Here is a 22,182-nt window from a genome sequence, read left to right on the forward strand (position 1 = left end):
TTGTATTTTTAGTAGAGACAGGGTTTCGCCATGTTGGCCAGGCTGGTCTTGAACTCCTGACCTCAGGGATCCACCCACCTTGGCCTCCCAAAGTGCTGGGGATTACAGGTGTGAGCCACCAGGCCTGGCTTAGCAATTAAAATTTTAATTGCTAAAGACACACACACAAAAAAAAAAAAAAAAGAAAAGAAAAAAGAAAAAAAAATTTAATTGCTAATACTAGCATATAAAAATTAAGACCAACAAAGCGATACGAATGAACTGAAGTCTTTTACTATAACCTACTGATTTCAACTTGACCAAAATGCAAACAGATGACTGTTTTTAATTGTAGTGAAATATATGTGACATAAAGCTTGCCATCTTGACCACTTTTCAGAGCATAGTTCTGTGGTGTGTGGTACATTCATGCTGCCATCTGTCTCTAGAACTCTTTCATCTTCCCCAACTGAAACTGCGTAACTATTAGACACTAACACTCTATGCCCTTTCCCACCAGCCTTCTAAATGATGATTTTTTTTTTACTTGTTTAGAGAAGCGGTCTTGCTATGTTGCCCAAGCCGCAGTGCAGTGGCTACTCACAGACACGATCATAGTGCACTACAGCCTCGAACTCCTGGCTTCAAGTCATCCTCCCGCATCGGCCTCCTGAGTAGCTGGGACTATAGGCGTGTATCACCACACCCTGTTTATAAATGATTAACTTTTAAGGAGCAAAAATAAAAGTGAAAAGTATGAACCCTTTAAATCAGCTGCCATCCTGAAGTGAGGTGGCAACATACGGTCTGATCTGAGTGACAGACAAATAAACAGATCCTCCTCCTCCAATGCCATATTTGAGAGATATTACAGAGGTGGCTTTAAGGAGTCCGACAGGTAAGTCTTGCCTAGAAGAGCCCTGTCTCATGGCCATGGCTGTCTTTCTGCCTTTGAATCCGTCCACGACACATGTCATGGGAGTTTGCCTGGGCAGGGTGAATTGTGAGGAAGCAATGTTTAGGACAAAGGTCATGTGCTGCCTTTCAAGAACTCTCCCTGCCACCAGCCCTGCCCAAGATGCTGTTGACGACACCAGCCTCACATCCACCACCACTGTGGTTCGCTCGGGACTGTGATGCCAGCACACGCTCTGGGGAGCGCGCGGCAGGAGGACGGACACTGAAGAGTGCTCAGGTGCACCGATCAAAATGAACTCAACAGTCAATGTGAACAGGAAAGCTCACTTTGTCATAACAAGCAACACTATTGCATGCAAAGTGGATCCTCGGCAATCGTCAGTGCCATCATCCCTTCCCTGGGGAAGCTGACAGACTCTGACCCCAGTGGGTCTGCAGAGCTCAGCAGAGTGGCTCATGCTTGGGCCTGGATGGATGAGAGACTGAAGTCTCGCTTGAGCTCTGAGGGATAGAAGTGTCCAAGAGCAGCACAGGGGTCGCAGCCCTACCTCTGGGACTGGCATGAAGGTGAATGGGATGGCGGTGTGTAAAGCGCTTAGCCCAATGCTCAGATCCAGTAAGTCCCCAGGAGATATCAGTTCTCATCAACAATGGGATCTGGGATGAGGAGCAACTGCCCTGATTCCATAATCTACAGGTAAAATGACCAGGCGGATGAGTATTAGGCAGGAAAAGTCAACCCCACAGCAGGAGAGACACGTGCTAGATACGAGGCAGCCTATTTCCTGATTGCGTGAGGTCTTTCCCTCACATAGATACTTCTATTTTATTTTATTTTATTATTTTATTTTTTGAGACAGGGTCTCACTCTGTTGCCCAGGCTGGAGTGCAGTGGCATGATCATGATCACCACTTACTGCAGCAGTGACCTCCTGGGCTCAACCGATCCTCCCACCTCAGCCTCCCAAGTAGCTGGGACCACAGGCATGCACCACCACACCTAGATAATTTTCTTTTACTTTTGTAGAGACAGGGTCTCCCCATGTTGCCCAGGCTGGTCTTAAACTCCTGGGCTCAAGTGATCCTCCTGCCTCAGCCTCTCAAAGTGCTAGGATTACAGGTGTGAGTCATTGTGCCCAGACACACACAGATGCTTTTAAAGAGAATCTCCACCTAGCATTTATATATCCCCCCAAAATGTGAAGAAATGTGAAGGTAGGTATGAGCTCTTATCGGGGGACTGCCTCCTCTTGGTTCAGTCCGCCTTGGGTTTTTCAGTCTGCCTCTCCTACAGGTGAAAGCGGAAAGCAGTTTCGCAGGATGCATCCACCCTGGCTGCTGAGTCACCAGCACCGCTTTCTCCCAGAAAGCCCACATGGAATGGAGACGTTGCTTTGGCTTCTCCAGGTCAGGTTACAGCTGCTCAGGATGCCAAGACATTTTCTTCCCTCACCATTTTAAACACGTATGTGTCTAGATTTCTTTTCCCTTTATTTCCTCTGTATGTGTCTATATATCTGTGTTTCTGTTCACCTACCTGTGATGCAATATACGTATAGATATTTATCTACCTATCTATCTATATTGGGGTTTGTCCACAGTTCCTGGCTCATCATTCCCACAGCCCTCGTTATAATGTTGGGGTGCTTTATGCCTCAGAAAACAGACTCTCGCTCCCTGACCTTCTCCTGCCCTCTTTGACCTGCCCAAAGCAGGATCTAATCTTCTCCAACCTTTCCGTAAAGAAATCTTCTGGCCCCTTGAATGACTGCAGGTCTTAAGATCCCCATCTTCTCGAAGGGTCCTGCGGTACACCTAGGGGGAAGGAACGCTACATAGAGAGGCCAACAAGAATCTCAATAGGCAGACCTTGTGGCTTTCTCCGCAGTCTGTTAGGACTGGATTGTAGTCTTTTTGTTCAATCACATTTCTACACAGATGTCTACCAGGCCTCTCCAATGAGGACTCCATTAAAGGCCCAAGAGGACAGGGCTAGGGCAATCCTGACGGGTGAAGACAGGAAGGTTCCTGGAGGGTGGAGCACCCAGGGAGGGCATGGAAGCTCCTCTACACCCCTTTCCCAATGCCTCGCCCTACACATGTCTTCATCTGTATCCTTTGTAACACTCCTTATCATAGACGTAAATGTTTCCCTGAGTTCTGTGAGCCACTCTAGCAAAGTAATGGAAACTAAACAGGGGTCATGGGAACCCCAACTTGTAGGTGGTTGGTCAGAAGTCCCTGAGACTCAGACTTGCGACTGGTGTGTGTGGGGGGTGCAGTCTTGGGGACCGAGCCCTCAACCTGTGGGATATGACGCTACCTCCAGTTTGATAGTGTCACAACTGAACTGAATCAGAGGCTACCCAGTTGGTGTCCGCTGCAGAAGTGACTGCTTGCTGGGTGTGTGGGAAAACCCCCCTCACACATGTGGTCACCAAAGTCTTCTGTGTTGGTTGCTGTGGCGTGAGAGCAGAGGAAAAGCAGTTTGTACCTTTTCCTACTCACGACCTATCTGGAGAGACTGTTTAAATCGAGAATCTCACAGCTGAGAATGTGGCCAAATTTTAGATACTCATCACTTGAGGGAAAAGCACAAAACAGGAAATAGGCATGAAGAACTTCCCAAATTCCTATCTGATACTAATGCTAGCCTGAAGGAAGACTGTAAGCAATGCAGGTAACTGTGGATATGGAAGGACGCCCGTCAGGGCTGTTCAGGAATTTTTCAGTGCCATTCTTCTCCAGCAATTACGGAAATGTAGATTTTATACGGTGCATGAACACGTGCCCTCAAAATCTACCTCAGTTGAGCTAATTTGAAACTGGGCTCTCTGGAAGGAGTCCAGATTTCTGTATTGGTTCTTTTACGTGTCACATGCACATTTTTATTGAAACCATTTCCCCTTTGTTAAAGGGCCATTGTATAAAGAGCAACTGTTGGCTTTCAAAGATTTCTGAGACAAGACCTGGCCTGGGACAGCGCACAGATCTGTGGCTGTCCACACCACCCAGGGTGCTGAAGGGCTCACCACTGTGGTCCGTACTGTATGGGAGGCCCATCTGCTATTTCTTGCAGCATGTGGCTTTCCGGGAGGCTCAGGTAAGAGCCTGCAACAGTAGAGACCAGGCACACAGCCACTCTCACCCCTTCACTAAGATGGGCCGAGGCTCAGGGCGACTGAGCCCTGGGCCATTCCCTTCCTCCACCTTTTATTCCCTTCTATGGGGGAAACAAGGTCTTTTCTGTCTGGGCCCTGCACTCACCTCCTGGTTGCAGGGAAAAGCCATAATTCTCAAAGATTCCAAACTTAAAGCAATCAGCCATCTGCTTCTCCTGAAGAAGCCCCACAACTCAACATGGTGCTCTCTTTTCTAGGCAGAGTCCTTCTGAGCTACCCTAGTATAAAACCATATTTTGTCGTCTCTGCGTGCTGCTTCTCTACCAGCCACCGGAGTCCCCTGCTGTATCCCTGCCTGGGACTTCCACTCTCTCACCTCTGTCCTTAGTCTTCTCCTAAAATAGAGGGTCCCCTGATTTGGCTCTCAGCTCTATGACCACCTAGCAACGCGGTGACTGGGACAACTGTGGTCCCCCTGGGAATGTTGGAAGCCTGCGGAATTCGGGTCTCATGTGTTCCCCTGAAGCAGCTACAGAGCAGGTGGCCTGCTAAGTCCCCACCTGTGCTGTACTCGCTTCCTCCCTGAACATGCCTCCGCCTGTGCACGTGTTGCAGGAATGTGCGACATCATAAGTGTGTGGCTGCGGGAAAGCAGGGAGAAAATGTAATACAGCAGTGGCCACTTTGTCAAATCAAGCAGGAAAACAGGACCGCTGAGTCACCAGCACCATAGAGAGCTGGGATGTATAGCATGTGCTTCTGGTGCAGATGCCCAACTCACGCTTGCTGAACTAAAGTGAGGCCAACTTCCAGGCCACAGTGACTCACTCAGTTCCGGAGCCACACTTCTGGTGAGGTGGCTTCCCAGCATCTCCAGCCTCCCAAAGCAGGTGGACAGAGTGCCCCACAGATGAGGGCGGCAGAATCAAGGCATGCAGCTTCTGAAATTCATTATATCATGAAAAACAAAGGCATGCGAGCAAAGAATGCAGTTCTCTACATCCAGGCAGGGTGTGGCCCAAATTCAAATGGTCCAGACGGTATGATTTTCCTGGTTCTGGGTGGAAAAACTGAACATGTTTTGGATTCTTTATTTTTCAAAAGAGGAATGTGCAGCCAGAATGAAGCGAATGGTACCCTGTGCCAGACGGAGGGCCCGTAAAAGCCCCAAGACTCAAACCCTTAATTTTCATTTTCTTTTTAATACCTTGAACCAAAAAGTTATCACCTTCTAGACCGGAAGCAGAGGCTCACGCCTGTAATCCCAGCACTTTGGGAGGCTGAGGTGGGTGGATCACTTGAGGTTTGAGACCAGCCTGGCCAACATGGTGAAACCCTGTCTCTACTAAAAATACAAAAATTAGCAAGGCTTGGTGGCGGGCGCCTGTAATCCCAGCTACTCGAGGGGCTGAGGTAGGAGAATTGCTTGAACCTGGGAGGCAGAGGTTGCAGTGAGCCGAGATTGTGCCACTGCCCTCCAGCCTGGGCGACAGAGGGAGACTCCGTCCAAAAAAAAAAGTTACCACTTTCTAATTTGAAAATAATTTTCCTTTATCTGAGGCAGGGGGATCGCTTGAGGCCAGGAGGTCAAGGCTGTGGTGCGCCATGATCACACCATTGCACTCCAGCCTGCACGACAGAGCAAGACCCTGTCTCAAAAATAAATAAGATAAAATGAAAAAGAATGGTGACTAAACTAATTTGACACTGGATCCTACTGAAACAGCAAAGAGATGTTGGTGGAATGGGTCAAGATTAGAACACAGAACTAACCACAGAGGGCTTCATTAATATCACCTCAAATTCCACTGTCCTGAGTGAAAGCTGAACACAAACGCCCTGGGACACGTGGTACAGGGTCTGCGCTGGGGTAGGATGGTGTGGTCCGGATGCCTGCCCCTGCCTGGACACGCGCACACTGTCATTTGAAATGGGCTCTCCTACCTTCTTTACCGACAGGTCATGGTCCAAGTCGCTCCCCGAATCTTCTTCACGCTCCTGCTGCTCCTGCATGTCCTTCATCTTGATCAGCAGCTCCGCCTTGGGGGCCGACGTGCTGTAGTAGGTAGAATTGGTGGCCAGGGATACGGCCGCAGGCACGCTGGGCTCCTCTTTCCTGGGTAAAGGCGTGGGAACGTCAATGAGCTGGGACTGTGCATGCAAACAGCCCCTCCGCCCCACTCCCTGGGTTGTGACAAATCAACGCTGGCGCTCACAAAAGGACACCAGCCAGGGAGATGAGACAGCCAAATGGGGAAAAATAAGTAGGTAACAAGGTTAAAACTAAAAACCATCAACCCTGCCAAATGGATACTCGTAAGTGTAGGAAATGTAGTTTTTAAAAACGGCAAAAACTCAAATAAGCAGGAATGTCTAAAATTCTCTGCCATAGAGGTGAGAGCACAGATCACCTCTACCAGGAGCCTGGGATGATGAGGACAAGGGCACGTGTGATGCTATCTACAAACACCAACCCATCTCCCTTCCTCCCAGCAGCCCTGTTGGCGCCCTCCTGCCTGGGTTCACTTGGTCTAGCTGCTCCTCCTTGGCTGTGTGTCACACCCACTCCACCTTCCCACCCATGAATGATGCTGTGCTGGCAGAATGTATGTCAGCGGCAGGGAAGATGCCACCACACATGCCTTTGTGGTCAAGCGGCTGAAGGAGATATGCTGAAAGTGCTACTTACAAAACCAATTAAAATACATTCGTTCAGGCAGGTGTAAATTGTCATAATTTTTTTTCCTTTCTATTTCAAGAGATGGGGTCTTGCTCTGTCGCCCACACTGGAGTGCAGTGGCACCATCATAGCTCACTGTAGCCTCCAACTGCTGGGCTCAAGTGATCCTCCCACCTCAGCCTCTCGAGTAGCTGGGACTACAGGTATCTACCACCATGCCTGGCTAATTTTTTGTACTTTTTGTAGAGACAGGGTTTTGCCATGTTGCCCAGGCTGGTATTGAATTCATGGGCTCAAATGATCCGCCTACCTTGGTCTCCCAAAGTGCTGGGATTACAGGTGTGCACCACTACGCATGGCCAAATTATAATACTTTTTTTTTAATGCAGATGTAAAAAAAATTTCAAATAAAGTTTTAAAAATCCATTTCATAAAGAACCACATATATATTCAATCTAAGCCTTCATTCTCATGTTGGCACTAGGAACATGTGGGGGCTGGATGACTCTCTGTGGTGGGGGCCCTCTTGTGTACTGTAGATGTTGAGCAGCATCCCCAGGCTCCACCCACCAGATGCTCGGAGCACCCCTCCCCACAGTGATATTGCCAACTGTCCCCCAGGGTAGACAACGGCCCCATTGAGAACAGCTGTCTTACGAGAAAGGAGACTTGTGGCCATCATCAGAAATCCTGCTGGCCTCAGGCCAAGGCGTGGTGGCCTGCAGTGTGGATTTTCATGTCAGGGCCAAAGTCATCATTCCCTGGGATGGGGCCGTGAACCCTCCATTCCTCTTTCAGGAGGCTCACAAAAAAGTCAAAAAGTGCTAAGTATCGAGGAGCCCTTACGAAAATCTGTCTTCCCCAAAAGCACACATGAAAACAGAGAGGCATGCCCCCTTTCCCTTTACAAGTTTAAGAGATGCCAGGCAGAGTCACGCCGAAGCTGGCAGGCCACGTCTACTTACCTCTCCTCTGTGCTTCTAGGAGAGGGGATTTTGGGGAGCAGCTTCCTCCGCTGCTGGGCTTCTTCCAGGAGGTGCTCGTCTTTGGGGAAGATACCTTCCATCAAGTCCATGGTGGTTTTGATCTTCACACTGGGATCCAGGATGTCGGCCAGGGACTTATCCTTCCCCACAATCTCCCTGGCCAGCTCCTCCGACTTCAGGTCTTCCACAGTCTTCTCTTTGGCCTTCATGTAGCTGAGCCCCGGAGGGGAGGCGCAGCGGTCTTTCTCGGGGGGCGCCTGGGTGCCCAGGGGCTGGGGCTCAGCTGGCTGGGCCCTATGTGGGGCCTCGGGCTCAGCACCCTGACGCGTGTACAGGCAGAAGCGGGAGTAGAACTGCTCCGACGTGCTCAGCGTCTTGATCTGGTCTTTCTCCAGCCCGCGGGGCAGGGCGGGTGGCTCAGCAGGGCGTGCCAGGCTCTGGCGGCTCTCCTTCTCTGGCTGGCTCTCCGAGTGCACGATCTTGATGGGCACCATCTTCACCGTGGTGTTGTTGTCCATCACCCGCTCAATTCTGGAAGAAAAACAGTCTGCTGAAATCGCAAAGCATGCTCCAGCCACAGACCCCGACTGACGCATCCCCTGCCCTCCCCTTCGGATGGGAACCTGACTCCAAGGCACTAGCCAGCCACCTGACTTGAAGGAGCCTCCATGATCGCACATCCTGGATGAGACAGAGGCCTCAAGAAGCTCCCTCTGACTCCTGCCTCCGCCTTCCAACCCCAGCATCCTTTCCATGCTCAAACTGCCAATGTCACCCCTGAGGCATCCTGAGGTGTCCTCCAGGGGTTTGTGGGGGGCTGTGAGGACTGGTTAATACCATTTGTCATTCCGCCGATGATAATGCAAACTTTAACAAGCCCTGTTTGGTTAAACGTTCTTTTGTAGGTGAAGCCTGCAGTGGATGGGCATTTTCCAGGATTCCCATCTGTCCTTAGGTTGCTGCAGTTCCGCGGGTTCCTGCGTACTTCTCAGGGCCTGGGGAGAGCTCCTCTCTGGAGTGGCTGTGCTTGGAGTCAGGCCAGAGCCCCCCACCATCCCACTCAGGAGAAGTTCCTGTGCCATGTGCAGGGCAGCCCACTCCACACTATCCTTGTACCCCCGTCCCCCTGTGCTTCAAGCTAGTGTTGCACAGATTTGCACACCAGTGAGATATGATCTCGCAGTAAGCAGGGAGTCATCGGTTCTGTATTACTCCCAAAGGGCACAGATATGCTTTTTTAAAAAAAAGTTTCAGCCAGGTGTGGTGGGTCATGCCTGTAATCCCAGCACTTTGGTAGGCCAAGGCGGGCAGATCACTTGTGGTCAGGAGTTCGAGACCGGCCTGGCTAACATGGCGAAACCCTGTCTCTACTAAAAATACAAAAATTAGCTGGGTGTGGTGGTGAGTACCTGTAATCCCACCTATTCAGGAGGCTGAAGCACAAGAATCACTTGAACCTGGGAGGCAGAAGTTGCAGTGAGCTGAGATCGCACCACTGCACTCTAGCCTGGGCAACAGAGCAAGACTCTATCTCAAAAAAAAAAAAAAAAAAAAGTTTCCGGATGAAAGGGACTAGAGAGGCACCTAAAGCACCCCTGGGAGACTGGGGGAGAGAGCACGGGAGGAACGGGCCCGGCAATGCCACAGTCCCTTGTCTGGGGCAGACCTGCACCTGCTGCTCTCAGCAGCACCGTGCTGGACCACGCTGACCAGGGCCAACTCAGCCAAGAGCTTTTCAAAGCACTGGAGAAGCAGCCCCATATGCTAGTGGTCAGGAGGGAAGCAAAAAGAAACAGGCCAAACTCCACAACCCCAAATTAGGATGTGGTTCTAATGAAGTCAACCCAAAACTGCCCCTACGACGTTACGCAAATGAATCAAATTTTCCACAGCACGAGGGCAGCCACGATGCTCTAAATTTCATGCTGTTTTTCCCTCTTTCACTGGTGACTGGGAATGCAGGAGGGCTCGTTCCCTATCAAGGGAGTGGTGCTCAGGCTGAGATGAACTAACTGTGTATTTTCCTCCCTCTCTCCAGTAGGGTCCATTAACATCTGATGTGTTTTATCTAGGGACTGACAGACACCTCACAACTGCTTCCTCATGAAGAAAATTTACAAAGTCTAACTGTGGAAAATACCGTTTAGATAGGTCAGACTTATAAAGGAAAACCCTGGCTAGGCACAGTGGCTCATACCTGGAATCCCAGCACTGTGGGAGGCTGAGGTGGGAGGACTGCTTGAGCCCAGGAGTTTGACACCAGCCTGGGTAACACAGTGAGACCACCCCCCTACCTCTCTGTTAAGAAATAATAATAAAAGGAGGAGGAAAACCCGGCCACCTTATCCAAGCAGCAGCAAACGCAGAACCTCTGCACTCCCTTCATCCCCCCATAGAAGCTCTGCTTGCCTATTACTGACTTTCACATCAGCCTGTGTTGGTATCCTCCCCCTTTTGTGCAGAAATTTGATGTGCACAATAGAAAAAATTAAACAACACAAACAAATCTCCCTTCACAGGTTTTAAAGTATTGGGAAAGAGGCTGGGCGCAGTGGCTCGCCCCTGTCATCCCAGCACTTTGGGAGGCCGAGGCAGGCAGATCACCTGAGGTCAGGAGTTTGAGACCAGCCTGGCCAACATGGTGAAACCCCGTCTCTACCAAAAATACAAAAATTAGCCTGCCTTGGTGGCGTGTGCCTGTAATCCCAGCTACTCGGGAGGCTGAGGCAGGAGAATCACTTGAACCCAGGAGTCAAGATCGCACCACTGAACTCCAGCCTGGGCGACAGGGAATAATAATAATAATAATAATAATAATAATAATAATAATAATATAAAATAAAATACTGGGAAAGAAAAAACCAAATCTCCTGTCTCCCACAGGTTCACATACACTTTCCAACAAAGCATCTATTCCTGATCATTTTTTAATAGAAATGGTCTCTCTTCTTAAAAACGCTCTTGACTTCCACATGAGAACAGTTTCACAAGCCTTGACTTCAAAATAAGGACAGAACACAGTGGATCGGACCTTCCAGCAACCAGCCCTCATCAACTCACAAATTTCTCCTGTTAATGAGCCGTGCAGTCTATGAGATCTTTACTAGAGCAGCCTGAAAGGAGTAAGATACTTTCCTTTCAGAACCTTACAATGTTACCAATTGAAAGGATATCTGAGTGATCTTTAGATACATTTTAAATGATGCAACGCCCAGTTTTGGCCCACAGAGAAAGCTGTGGTTACAACGCCTCAGCTGGAGATACAAGATCAGTATCAGTCATATCCTTTCTCTGCTGAGTTACTTAGAAGCTAAGAAAAAAAATGACTTGAGACTCTAGAGCAGTGAGGTCCCACAGAGTTCTCTGCGGTGATGGGAATACCTGTTATCTGTCCTGTCCAGGACGGCAGCCACCCTCCACACCTGGTGTGACCGAGGACCCGCATTCATCGACTTGGTTTTCTCTGCTCCACATTTACACAGCACAGGTGACGGTGGGTCCTGTACTGGGCGTGCAGCTCTACAGCAGGGTTCCCAGCCTAACAGCAGCTGGCATCTGCAGTCAGACAATGCTCTGTGGGGGCTGTCCACGCACTGCAGACCCTGAGCGGCCTCCCTGGGCTCCAGCACTAGATGCAGAGAGCACCCCCTACTCCCATCCCACTTAGGACAACAAAAACTATCTCCAGACATTGCCCAATGTCCCCTAGGGGCTAAAATCGCCCTCTACCTCCTAGGTTGAGAGCCACTGCTCTAGAGGATGAGACAGAAATTCTCCCCTTCTTTCATTTCTCAGTCCTTCAAGGCACTCAAGGAGGTGGTGTTTGTGTGTGAAAAAAGCTAAACAGCCAGTGCTCTTTTTTGCACAAGGTCTCACTCTGTCACCCAGGCTGGAGTGCAGTGGTGCCCTCCTGGCTTACTGCAGCCTTGACCTCCAGGCCCAGGTGATCCTCCCACTTCAGCCTCCTCCCTGGGAAGCTGGGACTATAGGCATGCACCACCATGCCTGGCTAATTTTTTGTAGTTTTAGTAGAGACAGGGTTTTGCCATGTTGCCTGGGCTAGCCTCGAACTCCTTGAGCTCAAGCAGTCCACCTGCCTTGATCCCTCGAGGTGCTGGGATTACAGATGTGAGCTACCATGCTGGGCCTAGCGCTCTTGAAAGGTCAAGTCCCTGCCTGACATTTACCAACATCTCAATGGACGCAATAATTCCATGCCTGAAATCCTGATAGCACCATGAAACGTGAATGAGTATTCTTCTGCTTTAACAAAAGGTGTATACCAGCTTAGCTTTCTAACATTTAAAAAAAAATCTGGAAAAAAAGGAGTAAGAAAATACTAGACACCATGAAAAACACTGTTAACAAGCCGTGCAGGCTATGAGATCTTTACTAGAGCAGCCTGAAAGGAGTAAGATACTTTCCTTTCAGAACTTTACAATGTTACCAATTTCACCTAACGGTGGCATGCTTACATTCAAATCAATTCCAATCACAAATATTGACTGCATTAAAACAACAACAACAACAGCAACAACAAAACATACCTCTACCCTGCAGATGCCTGTGGGTAATGCAGCTATAAATGTATCTGGCTTGGAAAAAGGGGAAGATGAACCACCTATTCACATCTACCCCTGTTCCCTATAGGAAAGAGCAGCCCCTCAATGAGATAGAAATCCAACCACCACTGAAGTTTCACTTTCTGTCCACGCAGTTATTCCCCAGGACTGACTTTGAGTCCAACGCCTTGAGCTAAAGCAAGGTGCCCAGGTGTCTCCCCAGAAAGACCCACTGAGAACCTGTGTCTCACGGAAGGAGCCTCGTAGGGAGGGAACACTGTGGCAGGACAGTACCTGGTTGAATCCTCATCCTGGATGAGCAGAGGAGGTTTGTCCGTCAGCTTCTGGGGAGCGAACTGGGGCGAGGGGGAGCGCGAGGTCTCCATGGTGGCCGTCTGCAGGCGCAGGTGCTGCTGCTTGGGAGGGAGCGGTGCTTCTGGCAGAGGAAGGGATGTGTCCCCACTCACATGCTGGCTTCCACACTCACAGGCAGCGGCCTTCGGGATGTCCTGGGGCTGGGCACTGCTGAACACAGAGGGGCTGCGGGAGAGGGACAGACGGGCCACACACACATCCAGGGATGCAGGGGACGGTGTTGGGAAGGGCCTGCCAAGGACGGCCAGGGGTGCGTCGGTAGGTGCGCTGTCTGTGGCCCTGTATCTCCTGGGCTCGCGCTTGGGTGGCGGTGGCCTCTGTGGGGCTGGCCTCTTGGCAAGCAGGGCTGAGCTCACTGGCCACGAGTCTTGTCCTCGAGCATGCAGGGGTGAGCCAGGGCTATGGGCTCGGGGTCCCAAGTCTGCTGGGATGCTCTCCTCCAAGTATCTATAATCTCGAGGTAGGGTTCCTGCTCGGCCCCGGCCCTCCTGGGGCAGCTCTGGGGCTCCCTGCGAGTGAGATGGTTCAGAGAATACGGGTGGGTTCGGTGCGTTCTGACTCGGTGGGTGCTGCTGTGATCCTGGGCTGCCTTCCCAACACTGGACATCTGCTTGTCTAGAGGAAGAACAAGTACAAATTAATCAACAATTCCAATAACACCTTCCCACCACAAAGGACTGGACCTGGATCTTCACAATCCCCTGAAGCCACTTTCAGCAGTTAAATCCACATGCACTTTCCCACACCCGTCGCCACCGCAACTCCTCATGCAAGGTGGGGAGTCGTGACACACCTCGGACAACATGAGGCTGTCGACTGGCATGTCCCACAAGGGAACATGAAGCATTCAAGACACAGGTGCACACATCACACACAGACACACATGCACACACAAATTGCATTTGTTTTTGCAGGAACAAATGAACAAAAATTTCAGAAACAACATGAATGTTTGTGGAAATGCTCACATAGGGCTAGATTCAGAAATATTTACTTCAAGTCACAGTATTTTTATGTGGCTTATGGAAAATTGCCATATACAAAGGGGTAAACCTTTCTAAGATGAGCTGCAAATCACTTATTTAATAAAACCTTGAAAATCAGTACTGCATTATGAAAATTAAGACCAACAAATAAGAGTTGGGGTCTCGCTCTGTTGCCCAGGCTGGAGTACAGTAGCGTGATCATAGCATGCTGCAGCCTTGAACTCCTGGACTCAAGCAATCCTACCACTTCAGCTTTACAAGTAGCTAAGACTATAGGTGCCCATCACCATGCTTGGTTAACTTTTAAAATTTTTGTAGAGATGGGGTCTGTGTTGCCCGGGGTAGTCTCAAATTCCTGGGTTCAAGTGATCCTCTTGCCTGTCTCCCGAGTAGCTGGAACCACAGGCATGCACCACCATGCCCGGCTAATTTTTGTATTTTTAGTAGAGATGGGGTTTCGCCATGTTGGCCAGGCTGGTCTTTTTTTTTTTTTTTTTTTTTTTTGAGACGGAGTCTCGCTCTGTCACCCAGGCTGGAGTGCAGTGGCCGGATCTCAGCTCACTGCAAGCTCCGCCTCCCGGGTTCACGCCATTCTCCTGCCTCAGCCTCCCGAGTAGCTGGGACTACAGGCGCCCGCCACCTCGCCCGGCTAGTTTTTTGTATTTCTTAATAGAGACGGGGTTTCACCGTGTTAGCCAGGATGGTCTCGATCTCCTGACCTCGTGATCCGCCCGTCTCGGCCTCCCAAAGTGCTGGGATTACAGGCTTGAGCCACTGCGCCCGGCCAACCAGGCTGGTCTTGAGCTCCTGTCCTCAAGCGATCCACCTGCCTCGGCCTCCCAAAGTATTGAGAGGTCTGGTCCCAAAGTGTTGGGAGGGTAGGTCTGCTCCCAGCTTAGAGGAGGCTGAAGACACAGCACAGGCTTAGAAAACAAGCTGTAACCAAATAGCTCAACCTCAGAGCTTCAGACAACAGCAACCCCACTCAAGAAAGTCGGATTTCTCATGTGCACCAGGCAGACACTAACAGAAACTCCTAGCTTGAAGTGTTATCAAAATAACTTGAACGGCTGGGCGCAGTGGCTCACATCTGTAATCCCAGCACTTTGGGAGGCCGAGGCGGGCAGATCACTTGAGGTCAGGAGTTCGAGACCAGCCTGGCCAACATGGTGAAGCCCTGCCTCTACTAAAAATACAAAATTAGCCAGGCATGGTGGCGTGTACCTGTAATCCCAGCTACTCGGGAGGCTGAGGCATGAGAATTGCTTGAACCTGGGAGGTGGAGGTTGCAGTGAGCTGAGATCATACCACTGCACTCCAGCCTGGGTGACAAAGCAAGACTCCATCTCAAAACAAAACAAAACAAAACAAAATTTGAACACAGCTATGCATGGGTTACAGAACAATACATCTGTCTGGTTACAAAACACAGAATGGCATTAAAATACTGCCAAATTGACCTGCATTCTGAGAAGTGCTCTCACAGGTCAGATGTCTCCCCCACATTGCATTTCAATATTCAATGGTTTAGTATTCAATATTCCATTTCCCTTCCTTCCTCCTTTGTGTGTGTGTGTGTGTGTGTGTGTGTGTGTGTGTAAGACAGGGTCTTACTCTGTTGTCCAGGCTGGAATGCACTATCTGGGCTCGCTGCAGCCTCCACCGCCTTGGCAGGTGATCCTCCCACCGCAACACCCAGCTAATTTTTGTATTTTTGTAGAGATGGGGTTTCACCATGTTGCCCAGGCTGGCCTCAAACTCTTGGACTCACGGATCCATCTGCCTTGGCCTCCGGGCCTCCCAAGTACTGGGATTACAGGTGTGAGTCACTGTGCCCAGCCTCAATATTTCAGCATTCAATAATTCATTTCATTCCAAAGAGTTGAGGTACACTTGAACTTTTTTTCCCTTTAAAAACTCCTGAAATATAGCACCCATAGACCCACTTGAAAGTACCGGTACCTGTTCTTTAAAAGTGCCATGTATTCGTTCGTTTTCACGCTGCTGATAAAGATATACCCGAAACTGGGAACAAAGTGAGGTTTAATTGGACTTAGAGTTCCACATGGCTGGGGAGGCCTCAGAATCAAGGCGGGAGGTGAAAGGCACTTCTTACATGGCAGTGGCGAGAGAAAACGGAGGAAGCAAAAGCGGAAACCGCTGAAAAACCCATCAGGTCTTGTGAGACTTATTCGCTATCATGAGAATAGCAGGGGAAAGACCAGCCCGACCAACCACCATGATTCAATTACTTCCCCCGGGTCCCTCCCACAACACGTGGGAATTCTCAGAAATACAATTCAAGATGAGATTTGGGTGGGGACACAGCCAAACCCTATCACATCACCACATCATAGAAACAGATCAAACAGATATCTTTTTTTTTTTTTTTTGAGACGGAGTCTCGCTGTGTCACCCAGGCTGGAGTGCAGTGGTGTGATCTTGGCTCACTGCAAGCTCTGCCTCCCGGGTTCACATCATTCTCCTGCCTCAGCCTCCCGAGTAGCTGGCACTACAGGTGCCCGCCACCACGCCCAGCTAATTTTTTTGTATTTTTAGTACAGGTTTCACTGTGTTAGCCAGGATGGTCTCAATCTCCTGACCTCGTGATCCACCTGCCTCAGCTTCCCAAAGTGCTGGGATTACAGGTGTGAGCCACCGCTCCCAGCCAGAAACAGATAATTAAATGTACTACAATTTATTGCTAAAATCCAAGTAATCCAAGTGCCTTTGGTCACCCACTGATTAAAAAGGAACTCTATTTGCAAAGTGCCTTCTGCAGAAGTGCTCCGAGATCCACCCATAAACGAAAGAGAACTCACCTGCAGGGAGCAAAGCCCCCGTGAGAAGTGAACAATGACATGGAGCAAGAGACCCACTGAGAAACTGGATGGCAGGCTGGCTCCTGGCTTCTCTCCTAATCAGAAACTGCCCACAGGCTCCTTCCCATCTTCCTAGAGGGCCAAACTACAGGAGCTGGGTGCTCTGTTCTCAGGGGAGTGGCGTGTGCTGCACTGTCACTTCCCACGCCAGAAGAGAGGCACAGGGCGCTCCATCCCAACACTGCACTTCATTCAGACCTGCAGTAGCACAGCAATGTCTGGACCAAGTTCACCCCCCACCCCCACCTTGTAAAGTCAAACTATAAAATCACTAATTGGTTTTTATTGTCATAGATGATAAGAATCTGGGAAATCAGGGTCACCAACACAAACGAAGAAAAGGACCAAAAATGGGGATTTGGGCCTCTGCTGGGGTCATATTCCAACTTTTGTTTCTAATTGGTTCCAAGCGGCAGCTCTGTAGGTTGTGTGACTGGTCTATGTTGTGCTTGTGCACAGATGCATGCCTATGTGTTTATGCATGTCTATATGTTGTATGCATCTGGTGGGTATGTACACAGATCTATGTGTGGATGTTGTCTGTGTCTATGTTGTATGTGTGTAGATGCATGTTGTATGTGTATAAATGTCTGTCTGTACGTACACTGTGTGTGTGCCTGGGCTGTGTATGTGTGTAGATGTATATCTCTGTGTAGATGTATGTTGTATGTGTATGTCTGGTTGTTTGCACGTGTAGATGTATGAGTCTGGGTTGTGTCTGAATGTACATGTCTGTGTGTAGATGTATGTTGTATGTGTACATCTGGGTTGTATATGTGTGTAGATGCATGTCTCTGTGTCCATGTATGTTGTGTGTGTCTGTGTTGTGTGTTGTATGTATGTGTGGGTACGTGTGCCTGTGCTGTGTCTGTGTGGAGATGTATGTTGTGGGTGTGTGCCAGGTTGTATATGTTGTATGCATGTGTAGGTACGTGTGTCTCTGTTGTGTCTGTGTGTAGACATTTGTCTCTGTATATATGTATGTATTTCTCTTTGCCATACTTCTAAGGATAAAATAAATGGTGACAGCAAGATCCAGCGATAGAGCAAGCAAGGCACTAAGATGACTTAAGGACTTGGTGTCTTCGCACAAGCTCCAGGAATCCACTGCAGCAGGAAGTTGGGCCACACAAAGGAACATTTCAAAGGCAGCTGCACTCTAGGATCCAATTGATATTCAGCCTTGGTTGGTGTTCATTCTCATGCAAAACATGCTAATGCCACGTTCCCAAGGAGACAGCTGCTTGCCCAGTTCCCAGAGGGGAGAGGGCCAGCAGGCTCCAAGCAGCAGAGGCTTCAGAGATCTGCAACATGGAGCCCGTGGCCCTGCCATTCTCCCTGGGTTGGCCGCCACTGAAGGAGATGGAGCACGAGGCTCTAAAACAGCACCTCAAAGCCAAACAGAACTAATCTGAAGGGCACAAACCTGCAGGAAGGGCCACCATCAATGTACTCAGTCACCCAACGTGCTATGACAGGACTGAAACCACTGTTAGGAAAAAAACAAACACTCTAGAGATGCTGTTGGCATTACTCCATTTTTGCTTCCACTGAGACAGCCAGCCCCGTGTCTGAATGCAAGGTTTCCTTCCACCTATGAGAGGTGGCAGTTTTATCTCCACGTTCCATCTGTCCGTGATAAGCTCCCTGAAGACACTGGGCCCATTTTTCTGAGTCTCCTTGTGCTGCTCCTGCCTCCACACAGCCCTCAGGATGGCTGGTTCCTTCTCACATAGCCCTCAGTTCTCCCAGTCCTGCCCTGACATCACCCCACCTCCAGGTCACGCCCCAGCAAGGGGACTCTCTCAAATCATCCCATTGCTCACCTGCCTCCACGCTCCTCCCTGGGCTGAAAGCATCTCTACAGAGGGCAGGGAGCTGGGCTATTTCCTTCAGGGCCTGGCAGGCAAATATTTATTACATGCATTGTTATGCCTTCACTTGAACACAATGTAAATGCACTTGTTGCTTTCAATCACTTTCGCTTTTTGTGCAGAATTGTAAAAGGGGAGAAGCCGCATTTTTTTCAAGACACCATGGTTAAGTTCTCCATAAAAGGACCTTGTGTATGAATGTTCCCAACACAACTAAACAGTTTTGAACGGCTCTGTAATCAATAATTCACCACTGTTTTCTGAATAGGGTTAACAATTATCTTTAGCAAGGAGGACGGGAAAATTTCCGAATCTTGCAGATGACTTAAGGAACACACACCGCAGGGTCCTCCTCACCTATTTTTTTTTTTTTTTTTGAGACAGAGATAGGGTCTTGCTCTATTGCCCAGGCTGGAGTGCAGTGGCGTGATCATGGGTCACTGTAGCCTTGACCTCCCAGGCTCAAGTGACCCTCCTGCCTTAGTCTCTTGAGTAGCTGGGACCACAGGTGTATGCCACTATGGCCTGGCTAGTTTTTAAATTATTTTGTAGAGATGGGGTTCACCATGTTGCCTACGCTGGCCTCAAACTCCTGGGCTCAAGTGATCCTTTTGCCTTGGCCTCCCAAAGCGCTGGGAGTATAGGTATGAGTCACTGCCACAGGCATCATAACTACTTTTGGTGTCAATGATGGGATAGGGATGCATTCTGATTTGCAGACACACAACACAGGTGCTGCTGAAATGCTGCCCTCAATGAACTCCAGTGTCTGAGTGCTTTCTAAAGTACAGGTTAAACATCTCTCTTCCGAAATGCTTGGGACCGGAAGTGTTTTGGATTTCCAACGTTTTTGGATTTTGGAATACTTACACATACATAATGAGACATCTCGGGGGTGGGACTCAAGTCTAAACCTGAAATTCATTTTGTTTCATATACACTTTATATGTACATATAGCGTGAAGGTAACTTTATACAATATGCTTAATAATTTTGTGCATGAAACAAAGTTTGTATCCACCGAACCATCATAAAGCAAAAGTGTCAGTCTCTCGGCCACCCATGTGCACAATCTGTGGTTGTCTGGCATCTCCGTCATTCCGGACTCTGAATTTAAACGCTGCCAACAAGCCGTAATTTTCCTACACTTACTGATATATAAGCACTCAACAGTGAAAAGCACGACATGCCATCAATATAGTGAGAGAGGAATGTGTCCAGGGTAAGTAAGCAGCACAGCAATGGCACCGGAACACCCGCCTCAGCTGTCAGGCGCCAGCAACGGCAAACAGCAGCAGCTTGCCCGGTCTCTACCTGCTTTCTTACTGCAACCCGTCCCACGAGATCAGCTGTGGAATTTTTCATTTGTGGCATCATGTTGGTGCTCAAAAACTTTTGAACTTTGGAGCATTTAGGATTTCAGACCTTCTGATTAGAGATGCTCGAGCTGTGGTAGCTGCCTGTGACTTGAGGTTTCCCCGGGCATACACATCCGATTGGGATCCATCACGTGCCAGCTATGTGACGTCGGGCAGGCAACTACACCCCAGGAAGCTGCCTCTCCTGTTCCAGGTGATCACAGGCCACATCGCATAGGATGGCGGTGAGCTAGCAGCAGATAAAGGCCCTGGTGTGGGAGAGGGAGTTGCGTAGGCTTCCTACGAGCGAGGCACCTGCTGAGCACCTAAGACCAAAGCATCAGTCTGTGATGGGGCAGACCTTGACACAGGCCTCCGTGACACCAGCACCATACAACCTTCTTCCCAAAGCATAACACCATGCAACACACCCAACCAATGAGATGGGAAGGGCACCCCTGCAGCCACCAAGCCAGCCGGCGAGGGGTATAAAAGGTGCCAAGAGAGCTCTGGGCAATGGCACTGCCTCATTTTTACAATGAAGAGACAGAGTGAACACACTTCCCGTGGATAATGACATTGAGGTGTTTCCTCCTTTCATTTACATATTCTGCAAAAGGCTAACTTATGCCATATACAAACATATTACACACAAGCATATCGTCAAGAATAGCGATGGATAGGGCAGTAACTGTGGTGGCCCAAGAGTTCTCCTTGAAAAGGTATGCTACAAAGCCAGGATCTGGGACCGGAGCTGTGTGCACAGAGCACAATTATCTCATGGGACAACTGGGGTAGGGCCCAGCATTGCTGCTTCCAAACAGAGCCAGGTTTCCACGAGCATGGAACGTGGAACGCGGAACGCTCAGTAACTCAAACACCAACTCAAGCTCAACACTGACAGTTTGAGGTTATCATTTAGAAAGCACTCCTCCATTGGTTGTGGGCATAAATAGAAGGGATTCTGTAAAGCATAGAATTTTTATCAGGAATCACAGGTAGCTGGTCTGCCCTTCAGCCTGGTGAGGTGTATCAGACGCTGCCAAGCAGGTGTTCGCACACTGAAGAACAACGGCGCCACCAGGCCTCAGAATGCGGGTCAGGCAGCTGAGAGCCGGCACACCCGTGCCATTCTGAGCACAAGTTTCCTGAACGAGTTCCTGGTGTCTCCACTGTCCTTCCCAGGCCCTGGGCAGCTCTTACAGACACACACCCTTGGGGAGGCGCAGGTGGAAAGCTCTTTTGTCAACACAGCACCCCATAAAGGCCGGATGAGGTAGAAAAAGGAGACAGTGGGGAAGGCGATGGAGCCCAACAGAGGCAAGAAACCAACCAAGTGACCAACCAATCAATGCAGAGATGTATTAGAAACATTTTAAACAGTGTGAATACCTGGGAACAATGGCACCAAAAACTCTTTCCTTAGCCATACCAGTTTACCAGGCTGAGCGCAATGGCTCACACCTATAATCCCAGTGCTTTGGGAGGCCAAAGTGGGAGGAATTCAAGACCACTCTGAACAACATAGCAAGACCCAGTCTGTACAAACAAACAAACAAACAAACAAACAAACAAACAAACAAAAGCCAGGTATGGTGATGCATGCCTGCAGTCCCAACTACTCAGGAGGCTGAGGTGAGAGAATCGCTTGACCCTGGGAGTTCAAGGTTGCAGTGAACCATGATCACACCACTGCACTCCAGCCACGGTGACAGACGGAGACCCTGTCTCTAAAAACAGATGAAAAAAGCCTGGGTGTGGTGCCTCGTGCCTGCAATCCCAACACTTAGGGAGGCCAAGGCAGCAGGATTGCCTGAGGCAAGGAGTTTGAGACCAGCCTGGGCAACATAGCAAGACCCTGTCTCTACAAAAAATTGAAAAACCATCCAGGCATGCTAGTGTGCACCTTTAGTCCCAGCTACTCAGGAGGCTGAAGCAGGAGGATTGCTTGAGCCCAGGAGTTGGAGGCTGCAGTGAGCTATGATCATGCCACTGCACCCCAGCCTGGGTAACAGAGTGAGATTTCTGTCTCTAAAACACAAAAAAGAAATACTAATTTACCGTAGGACTTCCCAGACTGTGAGCACCAGCAAGCTAGAGGCTGTTTGGTTGTCCTTTGCAAGCCCAGCTTTCAGTCATAAAAACAACATTTGCCCAATGAACAGATAGAGCTAGTGATGACAAAGGACACAGTTGTTCTCACAGGCTCTGCTACAACTTTTGTGTCCTGTGGAACCACCTTCAGGGAGGACAACAGCCCCGAACCATCCTTAAGTCAGTCATTTCTCTACTGCCACATCTCTGCTGAAGCTGCTCCCTGTATGCCAGGATTCTAGTGCCGTGTGGGGAAAGCAATTACTCTAGAAAGTCAGATGAATTAGTGTTTCTTTAGTGTCTTCACAGATGGATAAAAAGGTCTGCCGCTTCCTTTGGGTTTTATTTGTGCTTGCAGGGACTTGG

The 22,182-nt window shown here is 49.4% G+C and overlaps 1 protein-coding gene across 1 annotated transcript in view; it reads right to left on the reverse strand.

The window, feature by feature from the left end:
- Positions 1 to 22,182, reverse strand: part of SHROOM2 (shroom family member 2) — an 83,324-nt gene that overhangs the window by 8,315 nt on the left and 52,827 nt on the right. Inside the window, exons 6-8 of the mRNA XM_011966841.1 lie at positions 12,542 to 13,237; positions 7,665 to 8,216; positions 5,964 to 6,135 (exon numbers count right to left, since the gene is read on the reverse strand). Coding sequence (XP_011822231.1) covers positions 5,964 to 6,135; positions 7,665 to 8,216; positions 12,542 to 13,237 — 1,420 coding nt within the window. The remainder of the gene's footprint in view (positions 1 to 5,963; positions 6,136 to 7,664; positions 8,217 to 12,541; positions 13,238 to 22,182) is intronic.

Source organism: Mandrillus leucophaeus, unplaced genomic scaffold (genome assembly GCF_000951045.1).
Source record: "Mandrillus leucophaeus isolate KB7577 unplaced genomic scaffold, Mleu.le_1.0 Scaffold777, whole genome shotgun sequence".
NCBI classification, from domain to species: Eukaryota; Metazoa; Chordata; class Mammalia; order Primates; family Cercopithecidae; genus Mandrillus; species Mandrillus leucophaeus.